Source organism: Sus scrofa, chromosome 9 (genome assembly GCF_000003025.6).
Source record: "Sus scrofa isolate TJ Tabasco breed Duroc chromosome 9, Sscrofa11.1, whole genome shotgun sequence".
Lineage (NCBI taxonomy): Eukaryota > Metazoa > Chordata > Mammalia > Artiodactyla > Suidae > Sus > Sus scrofa.
The window spans coordinates 130,502,751-130,515,985 of NC_010451.4; the positions used below are offsets into that span (position 1 = coordinate 130,502,751).

The window sequence follows — 13,235 nt, forward strand, 5'->3', positions numbered from 1 at the left end:
TTGTTTCCCTGTCCCCTAACCTGGGCCTCTCTGGTGGGGTGGGGTCGCTGGTGACAGAGGCACTCAGCCCACGTGGGCCTGTGGCTCTGGGAGGGAAGAAGGCTCCTCCAGGGCTAAGCTGCTTGGGGAGGAGCAGAGGGGCCGCAGGCAGCTCAGTTCCATCCTGCAAGAAAGCAGGAGAGGGGAGGCCCTGGGGGTTCAGTGCTGAGCCGGTGGAAGGCGAAGCTGCTGGCAAACAGGCATGGGGACAGCACTGGGCACCAGAGCCAGAGGGGCCCTGGTTCCCCTCAGCCCGGACCCCCGACCTGCAGCCACCCCCAAGGGCCCAGGCCCCACAGCGAAGCCCAAGGCAGGAGGCTCTTCACACTGCTACAGCTTTGGCTGCTTTTGCATCACATAAAAGCCACACACCCCACTTCACAGCTAGGGTGCAGAGTGTGCGTGTGTGTGAATGTGAGACTGTGTGCACACACTCACACAGCTGTTTTTCGAACTACATCTTGTTTATCAACTCAAATCACATTCCTCTCTTGGAGAGTCATTATTGGGAGCAAAATGTTCCCATGTGAACGTTTGCTTCCATGACCCTCCCCACAAACACCCCACCCCCGACAAAGTCACACATCCTTGCGTTTCTGTCCCAGAAACCAGGAGGAAGCTTGTCCGTGATTTTGCAGTAACATCTACTGATCTGCTCACACCTGGAATTCTGTGCAGGACTGTGCCAGGGACACAGAGAAGGGAGGAAGCATGGGAGACGCCAACGACCATTTCTTTAGCACCTCCTGCAGTCTCCGCTCTGGGCCAAGCACAAAGCGCGAGGTGGCACAGGCACAGAGGAAGGGAGGAGAGAAGTGACACCGTTTTTGAAGGCATGAGACTATTTCTACACAGAAGAGTGCTGTTGGACCCCAGTCAATAGAAGAGCCGAGAAGCATGGGCAAAGGCCCTAGTCACCAGTCACCCAAGGGATCCCCAGCAGGCCCTTGGCCAAAGCCCTGAGGCAGCCAGTGACTTGGCTTTGCGTCAGCTGGGGGGCCGACCACCACGTTATTTCAACTCCCCCAAGCCCAGCGGAGCCCACAAGAGCCAGATGATGGGGTGGGAGTCAGGCGACAGCCGGTCCTCAGAATAGCAGCCCAGTGGCGCCCAAGGGCTTTGAAAAACAGCTGCCTGGTTACCTCAGCCCCGGCTGAGAGTGAGTGGGGGAGCCGAGGCCACATTCCCCAAAGCCCAGCTGGGAAGCAGGGCTGTGGCGGGGAGAGGGGCCGGGGAGAGGGCCAGCACTGCTGAGCGGATGATGTCATCGGGCTACAACCCACTGGGCCGTCTGGGGTAGCTGGCTGGGGCTCAGGCTGGGGCTCGGCAGGGGTCAGCTCCCAACCAGCGCCTTGGGCTGCCAGGGCCCCACAGGACGACGGATTATAAGCCAGGCAGGCTCCCTGGGGGGCAATTATGAGTCCCTGCTTTGTCACCTACTGCTGTGGCCCCTGGGCAAGCTGCCCGACCTCTCTAAGCCTCTAGTTCCTTCCTGATAAAGTATCACCCACTTCAACCCTTCTGGGCTGGATGTGGGAATTACATGACCTAATGTACAATGCAGGCAACCTGGGGTTTTGCACAGAGTGCTCTTTAAGTATTAGCTGTATTATGAGGATCCATCCAATAACGTGTTTTCAGGGGTCTAGACGGGGTGGGGGCGGGGGCTGAATGGTTTCTATTTTTCAGTAACTGGAAAACAGAATCAGCAGGGCCTGAGCCCTTGGACCAAAAGATACCTTCTCACCCTGATGGAAAAGGTGAAAATAGCCACCTCTGCCAGTGACTGTGAGTTAATATCCTTCATTCATAAAGAGTTCCTATGAAGTGATAAGAAAACACTCTGGGCCTTAATGAAAAGAAGATGGCCCCAGAAGGTGGAAGCAACCCAAGTGTCCATCAACAGATAAATGAATAACCAAAACGTAGCATACATGCAAGGGAATATTACTCAGCCCTAAAAAGGAGCGGCACGCTGACACATGCTATAACAAGCTGGAACTTCGAAGACATTATGCTAGATGAAAGAATCCAGTCACATATGGACAAATATTGTATGATTCCTCTGTTGAGGGTCCTGGAGTACTCAAATTCATAGAGACAGAAAGTACAGGGTGGTGGCCAGGGAGGGGGAAGGAGAAAGAGGGACTCCATGTTTAATAGGCACAAGTTTTAGTCAGGGAAGAAGAAAAAGTACGGGAGATGGAAGGGGGTGATGGTTGCCTAGCAGTGGGAATACACTTAATTCACAGAACTGTACCCTTAAAATGGTTAAAATGGCAAATTGTATGTTACCACAATTTTTTTAAATGGCCGTAAAAAGACAATTCGCAAATGAGGAAATGCAAATAGTGAATAAACATTTGAAAAAATGGTCCAAGAGTTCCCATTGTGGCGCACTGGATACGAGTCTGACTAGGAACCATGAGGTTGCAGGTTTGATCCCTGGCCTCGCTCAGTGGGTTAAGGATCCGACGTTGCCATGAGCTGTGGTGTAGGTCACAGATGCAGCTCGGACCTGGCGTGGCTGTGGCTGTGGTGGGGGCCAGCAGCTGTAGCTCTGATCGGACCCCTAGCCTGAGAATCTCCATATGCCACAGGTTCGGCCCTAAAAAGCGAAAACAAGAAAAAATGTTCCAGCTCATTAATAATTTAGGAAATGCAGATGAACGCCACTACAGTCATTTCTCACCTCTCTAGCTGGCAGAGATACCCTGAAATGTGGACACTCAGTGCTGGTGAGAAGGCTCTCACATGGCATGACGGGGAAATAAATTGGAACCTTTTTCTGAAAAGCCCAGGGTGCCCACCTTTTTTTTCTTCCTCCCTGAGTGGGGTCCTGAGAGTCCCTCCTGTTATTTTCCTGCCCCATTTCACCCGAAACTCCAGCCTAGAATTCCCCAGCCCTTCCCCTCCGGGTTCCCTCCTGCCACCTGCACCCAGACCCCCTCGAGCCACAGCCCTGCTGATAAAGGCAGAATCTGCAGGGCACAGACTGAAACCACCCTCTGCACACCGTGTCTAGGGTGGGGGTGAGGCCCTGGGGGTGGGGCAGGGGGAGGGGAGGGAACAGGAAGACGGTTGTTCAGGAAGAAAAATGAAACAAACCACCAGCTTTTGTGGACAGGCTCTCTTTCACTCCATTCTTGCCAAACACAATGAGCCGTCAGAAGAATGCAGGGAAAAGGGATGTGGACAGATAAGCGTGAGTGGCATCACCATGCATCACCATGTGGGGAGAGGGGAAGCCAGGAGAGCAGCCAGGGAGGCCGCGAGCGCCCGGGCACCATGACTCTCTCGCAAGAAAGTACCAGGAGAAGGCCAAACCTTTTACCGTCCCGGCTCTGAAAATGTATTGTACACGGTGCAGGTGCCAGACAGAAGAATGTCCTCTGGCGACCTAGAGGGGAGCAGGGGACATCACTCATGAGCCCAGGATGGGCCCTAGGCCCCTGCATAGGGAGCAGACAGAAATGGTTGATGGTGACCTAGTCCAGAGGTGCCAGCCTGAGCCAGCAGGGGGCAGGAATGAAGCCCTGACGTCTCTTTCCACAGCCCTCACACTTTCTCACTCAGGCAAAGCTGAGTCCTCTAAATGTGAATGGCTTCCCAACTTGGGATCAACGGGAGAGGCACAAACACGTGGCATCTGCAAGAAAGCGCCTGGTGTTTCCTGCTGGATCCGTCTGGTTGACTGCCCCAGGAGAGTCGGGATCCAGCCGCTCAAGAGGCAGGAGGTGCCTTCTCCTGTTCGGCCCAGCTGTCTTTTCTGGGCCAGCCACCCCCTCTGCCCTCCCTCCCCGACCTCTGTCATCTTCCAACTCGTGCTGCGTTCTTGCACTATCCCTGAAAAACCCTGGCCTGCACCGAGTCAACTGCTAACTCCAGGTCCATTAACCAGCAGGGCAAAGGCCTGCGGTCCCACATTTAGGAAGCGGATCGCAGAGCGACACCTGCCCCGCTTTCCCCAGTTGGGGCACCTGGACCTTTGCACAGAACTTACCACGGCTTCCTGTGGTCAAAGGAAGTGCCATTCCGTCCTCCCCTTAGACCTCTGATGCCTCCCCCCAGCCACTTCTTTGGCTTCTGAGTCCCCATTCAATTGCCAAAAAAAGGTTAAACCCCCTGGAAATCCTCCAACCCTTTCACCATCACCCCTCTTCTGCACCAGTTCTTCAGCAAGACATTGATTTGGTTAAAGGAGGAAAGGACTTGGATCTAGAGAAAAGAGTCGCAGAGCTGAGTGCGAGACTAGCCCTTGAGGTGTTCCCGGTGTGGCAGAGGGGGTTAAAAATCTAGCACCATCTCTGCCGGGGCTTGGGTTCGATCCCCAGCCCAGGACAGTGGGACCCGGGGACTTCCATATGCAGCAGGTGCAGCCAAAAACAAAAAAAAAAAAAAAAAGAAGAAGAAGAAGAAAGAAAAGACCATCCCTTGAATCAGAGAGGACTGGCCCCAGAAACAAGATTTCAAAGCTGTTCCTGGAGTTCCCGTCCTGTGGAATGAATTCGACTAGGAACCATGAGGTTTTGGGTTCGATCCCTGGCCTTGCTCAGTGAGTTATGGATCCAGCGTTGCCCTGAGCTGTGGTGTAGGTCGCAGATGCGGCTCAGATCTGGCGTGGCTGTGGCTGTGGTGTAGGCCAGCAGCAACAGCTACGATTGGACCCCAGCCTGGGAATCTCCATATGCCAAGGGAGCAGCTCAAGAAAAGGCAAAAAGACAAAAAAAATCAATCAATCAATCAATCAATCAAAGCTGTTCCCATCCCAGGGCCTGCGTATTGGTCAGGGTTTGGGGAATGTGAGGAGCAGGGAGAGAGGGGATGCTGGGATGGGGCTTAGGATGGAGAACCAAGTATGGTGATGCAGCTGTAAGAGAGAGAGATGTGAACTCTTCATTGAGGTTCGGAAGGCTGATGCTGCCCACGCTCAGGTGGGGTTGTCCTGGCTTGGCAGGAGCTCTCGTGGGACCTTTGGGTTACTATGAAAGTACACTGTGACATGGCTTCTCTCTCTCTCTCTGTCTCTCTCTCTCTATATATATATATACATGGCTGCTGTATTTTATGTATGTAATACATAAATATGTGGTTGCCACATATATATAAGGAATGCTCTTCCTTTAAGAACCCAGAATTCAGCCACAATAACGGAAGGATCAGGAAGTAGTACTTTATGTTCTAAGCTGCTCAGATAATACTTAGAATACTGTGTTTCGTCTGTGTTTGCTTTCCGGGACTGACTGATAACAACTAGCAATTGTCCTAGAAAGAGGATGAGGAAAGTGAGTTGATCTCGGAACTATGACACATAAGAAAAGGTGAAAGAACTACCTGCAGATAAAAACAGTTAAAGAAAGATGCAGAATGATGACACGTCACAGTTCTGAGGCCTCGTAGTCAGTGCACCTCTGGTGTCACACAGATCATTAAAAACCTAGAGACTCACAGGTCATAACACCAAGGGGTTTGAGGGTTGGGAAGAATTTTACATGAAATCTGATCTACTCCCATTTTATGGATGAGAAAACTAAGGCTGGAGATTTTAAGCAAGTGACCTAGGCCACAAAGCTAGACGAAGCATGGCCAGGACCAGAATTCAGTCCCTTGATTTTTACCCCAGGCCCCTTCCTTACTCGAAGAGAACCGTCTCATAACAATCGAGGGAGCTGTGAGTAGCATGGGAAGTCGATGTGTGCTGCCCTTTGGTTCTTGAACACAAGGATAGGAGGTGACCCATGACGCGGGGGAGAGGAGGAGGAGTTCTGTTCAGTCTAAGAAAAGAGTTCCCTGTAACCACATCTGGCCAGCTGCCCTGTGAAGCAGCGAGCTCCCCATTCCTTGAAGGTCTTCAGAAGAGGAAGGGATTGTGCTGAGAGGTACGAGATTGGTTTCCACCAACACAGATGTTCCCTGATTCCCATAGAGAAAGGGGGTCCCCCACCCACAAGGTTGGGAGAAGGAGGAAGGCCCAATTAGCAGCAGGGTGGGTGCTGAGGGCGCCGAATGAGAAAGGCTCACCTAAATAAGGACAAATGCTGAAGTCAGAACTGCAGGCCAATCCTCGGGTTGTTCTCAGGCTCTGAGTCCTCAAGGAGGACTCTGCCAGGATCATTACGGCTGACACTGAAGTGGGCAAGATTCTAGTTGGGCATAATGAAGAGCCCCTTGACCAGCAGGGTACTAAAACACGGTAACCAACTGCAGCAGGAAGCTGATAGGCTCTGTCACTTCCCCCAAGGGCACACACAGCTTTCCAGCCTGCAGGGCTCAGATGCTCAGGTCACCAGGTTGGGGACTGGACCAGATGGCCTTCCAGGTCTCAGGTCTGGCATTCCTCGACCTGCCCAGGAATCTTCTCAGCCATACCAGTGTCCCCAGGGTGCAGGGGAAGCCATCTGCCATGCTATAACCCCCAGGCTCTGCAGCATTTCTCTTCCAGTTTGCATTCTGATGTCTCATAAAGTGACCACTGCACATCTCTATTTTACTAACATTATCCTTGGCCACCAAACCCAATTGGCTCACTGGCTTCTCTCCAAGGTAGAAAGAGTTTCGCTCCTGAGCCTCTCTCTCTATCCAGTGAGACTCATTCATCATATGTACTGGAAAGTCCCTTTTAAGCCATCGTCAAGCTCTTCTTTTCTTTCTCAGCCCAGAGAAGCTGGGGAAAGAGTTGACTGTTTTGTAAGTTTCAGAGGTGAAAGTCACTGTCATAAAAAAAAAATTGGCAAAAAGTCTAGGAATGATTCATGCTGAGAAATCTGACTGGCTGCAAATTCATTCACAGCCTAATAAATCATTCGGGGGGGGGGCAGTCAGGGGAGGACCAAGAGACTCCGAGAGAAAAAGCAGGGTGGGATCCCTAGGGGGCCTAAGCATTCCTGGCATCCCTGGTGCTGTCTGGTGACTACAGTTTTTGCAGAAGGAGGATGTACACGGAGAAGAGGAAATAATCGAATTTGGCTCCAGATTCAAAGAAACCTTGGCACAAGCCGACCACACAGTCCCAGGACAGCAAACCCCCTTCCTCTGGCGCCCTCATTTCTAAGGCGTCCAAGACAAATGTCTCAATTAAGCAAAGGACTGGGGGCTGGCGGGAAGAATGGGGAGGGGAAGGCAGTTTGTAGCAGGACCAGGAAAACGGAAATTGGCTTTATTTGCTAGCACGGGCTGAAATGATCCCATCACCGTCCACCCCACCCCCCTTCCTTCGAAGCCACTAACCTTTGCCAAGAAGGTGGCGTTCCTGATGGCGCCCACCATTTCGCCTCCCTTGGGGTGCACCTTGGCCACGTGCATCCACATGCGCTCCCAGGTGTGGCTGTCGATGGGGAAGCCGCTCTTGTTAACGTGAAACAGCACCCCACCGTCTTTGTCCTCCTCCTCTGAGCCCCCGCTGGTGGCGAGGCTTACGGGCCGCGCGTGGCTGCTCCGGGACCGGGTGCCTTTGGCGCCTTTGGGGTGGGGGCAGCGGTGAGTGTCGGCCGCCGAGCCGGTCATGGTGGGGTCAGGGTGGGGAGGGCGGCTTGCGGGGAGCGCGGCGGCGGCGGGGGGCGTGTGCGCGCGGACGCGGTGCGGGGTCAGCGCCCCGAGAGGGCGGCCTTCTCCATGCTTCCCGCTGCGGCAGGACGAGCCAAGGGGGAGCGGCGGCTGGAGTTCCGCTTACGGGCAGTGCCTGAAATCAGTGAGACACAGCATACACCACGGAGAAGTGGACACCCGGACGAACCGCGGCGGGAGCCGTGGCCAAGGCGATGGGGCTTCGAAGGGTTCCCACTTCGCCGCCCGCTCCCTTGCGCGCGGACAGACCTCCCCGCCGGGGAATTGCACAGAGAGCTTCCGGCCCTGCAATTACCTAGAAAGGCGACTTGAATTTTGCCACAAAGCTTCACACCCACCTCAACCCGCGGGAGGTAACTACAAGGAGCGTGGAGGCTGCGGAGTGGACGAGGTAAGGAGGAGAAGGACAGCTCGTGCTGCCGGAAGGAACAGGCGGTTCCCGCAAGGCTCCATGCCTTCCTTCGTCGCCAGATGTGGCCGGGAGCCGAGCAGAACCGAGAACGTGCCGGCACGTGAGCGCCCGGGGCGGCCGCGAGGGCGCAGCGGCTGGCAAAGGCTGCCGCATTTCTTCCAGGAAGCTCTCCGGGAAGCCGGGAGGGCGAGGGGCGGCCCCGGTCCACAGGCTCCAGTGGCAGTAGCTCCACCCGCCCCCTTCCCCGAGTTCCAGCGCCAGACACCGGGACTGACTGGCTGCAGGCGGGGCGCGGGAAGAGCGCGCCGCAGCTCTGGGACCCTACCTTGGGACGGCCGGCCTCATGGCTGCGGAGCCTCTCTGTGCGGCGGGGGCGGCGAGGGCTGCTGCTGCGGCTGCTGCTGCGGCGGCGGCTGGGCCTGGGCCTGGGGCTGCTAGGGGCTGCTGTGGCCGTCGCCTCATTCCATGTCCCATTCTCGAATGTTATTCTGTGACATATAACCGAGTCACCCGGGCAGCCGCCGATGTTCCGAATGCGTCCATTGGCCGCCGCAACAAAGAGGGGCGGGTCCCGGGCGCGGGACTCTACAACCCAGAGCTCCGCGACGCTCTGATTGGCTCCGGGGGTTTCTGGGCGGGAGGGGAGGGGAGCAGGGGAGCCGGGCGGCCGCGCGAAATCCGATCGTTGTCTTGTCCTGGGAGCCCTGCGGGGCTGGAGCGTTTGTCGCCGGGACTTAAGACCGAGTTTCCCCGGGGCGGGGGAGGGGGGAGTCGTGGCACTGCGGGGGGTTGCACCTGTGGGAAACACAGAAGTAAAGCCACCCAAGTAGTGACCCTTAGCTAGAGCAGGGCATGTCTTAAGACAGCATTCCTTGAAGAAGGCTGGGCGCAGTCACCTGCCCCCGCTACCTGGGACTGATGGATGGCTCAGGCAGCACTGTTCACATGAAGGCGCAATAAATCGTTGTTTTTTTTTTTTTTTATCCTACATTACAAATGTCCCCAAACTAACCAGGGGACACAGCCATATACCCTCTGACATTAGACACGATTTATAAAGTCCCTTCAAAACCAAGCTCAGGAGTTCCTGTTGTAACTCAGTGGTAAGGAACTTGACTAATAACCATGAGAATGCAGGTTCGATCCCTAGCCTCATCAGTGGGTTAAAGGATCCTGTGTGGCTGTGAGTTGTGGTGTAGGTCTCATCATATATGAGGCCTGGATACCATATAGTTGTGGCTGTGACTGCATAGGCTGGCAGCTGCAGTGCCAATTAGATCCCTAGCCTGGGAACTTCCATGGTGCGGCCCTAAAAAGCAAAAAGAAAAAAGAAAAAGAAAAAGAAAAAAAAAAGCTGATATGTGACACTAAAACCAGGGAGGTCAGCCAGGTTCTGAGTGTTGCCACAGCTACTAAGTTAGGAGGGGCTGGAGAGATGCTTCAAAGCCAGGAGAAGTGGAGGCCCTCCCACACGCTGCACTCACATACCTTTTCCTTAAAGCCATCTTCTGCTTCTTCTCGTCCTCCTCCTCCACTCCCTTCCTCCCCCGCCCCCTTTTCCTCTTCATTTTTTTAAAGAGCAAGATGAGGGGGAAACACACCAGACTACTGACCTGAGGACTGGCTCTAAGTCCAGGTTTGCCACTTGGCTAAGCTGTGTGACCCAGCTTAGCCACTTGCCATTCCAGACCTTAGCGTCTCTTTCTGAAAAGAGGAGAGCAGACCCCTCACTCTCCAAAGTCTGTTATGACTCCAAGATGCTGTGCTCCTCTGACTTCCGGTCCTGTGGACACTTAGGAACCTGGCTGTAATATCCTTTCTCTCTAAACTCCAGACCCACTTTGCTAGGGGGAGGTGGCTGGAGCAGCAATGCTAAGTTAACCTCAAATTTAGAATGCAGTCAACAGAGTTCCCATCATGGCACAGTGGTTAACGAATCCTACTAGCATCCATGAGGACACGGGTTCGACCCCTGGCCTCGCTCAGCGAGGTTGAGGGTCTGGCATTGCCGTGAGCTGTGGTGTAGGTTGAAGCTGCAGCTCGGATCTGGCGTGGCTGTGGTGTAGGCCAGAAGCTGTAGCTCCAATTCAGTCCCTAGCCTGGGAACCTCCATATGCCGTAGGTGCCGTCCCGAAAAAAAAAAGAGAATGCAGTCCTCAAAGACCACTGAGGACAGATCTGATCTGTTTCTGCTTAACCCTACAAGTTGCTTGTTGCTTGTAATGCTAAGTAATGGTGCTGGAACTTCCCATTCACGGGGGCATGGGAGTACGGTGAGAGGCCTCTGCTCCAGTGTAGCTGAGAGCCAGGACTCGGGTGAAGAGACCTGGATTCTAGACCAGTCCTGCACTGCTGCAGACAGCCCAAGCCAAGGAATATAGGTTCTATAATGAGAATGATAACTTAGATCCAGATAAACAAAAGACATGGGCCTAATAATAATAATCAATAATCATAATCAGGAAATTACCTGAATTGTTCAAGTGAAACAAGCATACCTGATAAAAATTAGAGAACTAATTATGTATTGAGAGACGTATCCTCTCAGTACATAAATGCCTCCGTTTTCCTGATGAGGAGAAAACATGCCTCAGAGGGTGATCTGCTGTCTCATCTCAAACGTCCTTCCTCCCGTCTTTTCTGACTCATCTCTCAAATTCATCCCTTTCTTGCTTTCCCTGGGTTTCAAGTCCAAGAGACTAGGATTTCAGGATGCAGATCTGTATGCAGAGGATGAGAATACGGCCTAACGGTCCCTTGGGGGGAAACTGAGCTCTCAAAGCTCAAGTGATCAGACCAGGTGGTGAACATCGAAGAATGTCTGGCAAGTGTCGCCGTCCTTGGCATCAATGCCCAATGTCCTCACTCAGGTCAAATCCAAACAACCACAATTTCGCTGTCAAATGAGGCCTGGATCCTGCTTTACCTGAATTAAAATCCTAGGGACCAGAAAGGATTATTGATTCATCTTCCTGTCCTGGGCACCTCGGGCTCCCTGACAGTTGCAGGAAACACTTTTGTTGTTCATCTCTGATACTCTGGCCATCTGTTCTCCTTTCTCCAGGGGATGGGGTTGCACTGGGATCCAAGCGACGTGGTGATGGAGAGGGCTGTGAGATTTGGCGACTTTTCCAAAGAGGTGGCGAGAAGACTTCTGAAGTAAGCTGTGCTGTCCCTTTGAAAGGAGGAGGCAGAAGGGCTCTAGGTTCAGAAGTCGTTTGCATTTGAGAGTTGCGCTAAATGCATGGACCAGCAACCCTGTTCTTCATTTCCTAGTGTATTTTGTGTTACATAACACTCAAGTGAACCCAGGCCAGACGGATTATGGGTTTTGAAAGCTCAGATGGTTAGTGAGAGTGACACGGCCACATATACACACAGTGGAGCAGGGCCAACTTGCATTGAACAGGGGCACATGGTGATTAGCTACTCAGCCTCCGAGAGCAAGGTCATGTTCATTCATTGTTACCAGTATAACAACTGGCACCGCAGAGACATGTAATGGGAAGGTCTGGAAGAAGAGAAACTGGGTTCCAAGAGTAGCTTATTATTCAAGTGCCAGATGCTGGGGTCACAAAGATAAATAACACAAAATCCTAATCTGATGATCATATTTCTAGTTCCACCAGCTGTGGGTATTAATAGCTTATTAGTGGATGTGTCAGATGCATCTTATGAGCCCAATCACATTGACTAGACCTTGCCATTCTCCTGGCTCTATAGCTATCTCCACACCGACCAAATCTGTGCAGTTCAGCTACCTGGGATGGAGAATCCCTTGCCTAGTCAGGTCCTTCTTGGCTGCTGCTGCTCAGCCAGCCTGGCTCCCCACACATCTTGAGCCTCTGACTCTTGCACTACTTCCAGATCAGATGAAATGCCAACCCTGCAGGATGTGGCTTCTAAGCAGCCACCAAAGGGGATTAGTTCCCTGTGGGGAGCATGTTGACCAATGAGGAACAGGAGATGGGAGCGGGGCAGTTCTCTTTCCTTCCCACTTCCGATGGACTGTTTGATTCATGATTTCCTAACACAGCCGGTCTGGAGATGTCCTGCCTGGCTGAGCAGACATACCTACCGAGCAACCTGCCAGGGCTCTTCGCAGGGGGTCGTGAAGCAGTTACCTGCACGGGGACATACCGCCTTGTGCCGCTTCTCCTCCTAGCCCACCTCATTTCCCTTGTCGCTCTTGCTGCCTTCTCAGTCAGCTTTCATCTTTGCTTCAGATTCTGTCTGCTAGAGGAACTGACTTAAGACAGTTGGTTCCACAGGTGGTTCTAGAAAGCAAACCCTCAAGATGGATTTGGGGGTTGTATCTTATGTCTGAAGCCAGTAGCGTCCTTTGTGCTGATAAAAAAGGACGATTGTAATTTTGATCCTCCATAGCACCACAGCTTTTGCTTGTTGGGGTGAACCGGGTGGAGAGCGAGACACTGGGAGATCAAGCTGTGGTACTCAATTAGTTTGGAAACAATGATAATTATAAGGAACCCGTGACCTTGGAAACAGAAAATGACAGGCTCGGAGCAGTTAATTCCAACTCATGGAATGCTCTGAATGCTGGAGAGCGCCTATGGCTTTAAAAGAGAGTCTTGTTTCTTGAAACCATAGGCAAGACTTAAAATTAAGCCCAGTACCTGATCACAAGGTAGCAGAAACTGTAAAATGAAATGGAATGAAACGAAATGAAATAAAATAATAAAAGACTAAATGCATGGCCTTGATGGGCTCCATGTCAAAGCAGAGCCCTGACAAGGAAAGACTAAGCCCTGGGTTGGGGGTGTCTCCATGTTTGACCTCTTGACTCCTCAAATCCCTTGAACGTTCCCGCCCAAAGAAGGTCCCCTTCTCCGAGGCTTGTTCTCCTCAAGACCTGGCCCCACCACTTAGTGCCTCTCCCAAAACCCAAAGTCAAGTGGTAGCACAGCCCACGCTGGGAAGAAAAAGTCCTGTTCCGGGAGAAATGCACACCTGCCAAAGATCTTCTGGGACTTGGCTACTGTGTACGGGCAGGAACTGTGGAAATGTGTGTGGGAGTGGATTTTGGCGATGTTATATTTGGGGTTGGGGGTGAAGCAGGAAACAAATTGGAAGCATTCACAGGTTTGGGGATACTTACTCAGAACTCGAGATTTAATGCTTTAGCAAAAGGATGCTTGGAGCTTGTCCTCATAGTCTGCTGGGATGGCTCTTTGAAGCCTGGCCTCAGCAATGGTACAGT

At 52.8% G+C, this 13,235-nt stretch overlaps 1 protein-coding gene across 3 annotated transcripts in view; it reads right to left on the reverse strand.

Moving 5' to 3' along the window:
• VASH2 (vasohibin 2) overlaps window positions 1-8,557 on the reverse strand; it is a 37,454-nt gene extending 28,897 nt beyond the window's left edge. The window contains exons 1-2 of one of the 3 annotated variants that reach the window (XM_003357589.4): window positions 8,340-8,557; window positions 7,267-7,717 (exon numbers count right to left, since the gene is read on the reverse strand). In XM_003357589.4, the coding sequence (XP_003357637.2) occupies window positions 7,267-7,542 (276 nt within the window). In that variant the 5' untranslated portion in view covers window positions 7,543-7,717; window positions 8,340-8,557. Of the gene's footprint in view, window positions 1-7,266; window positions 7,718-7,940; window positions 8,071-8,339 lie in introns of those variants that run through there. The other 2 variants (XM_003357590.4, XM_013979956.2) reach the window with 2 other exon arrangements.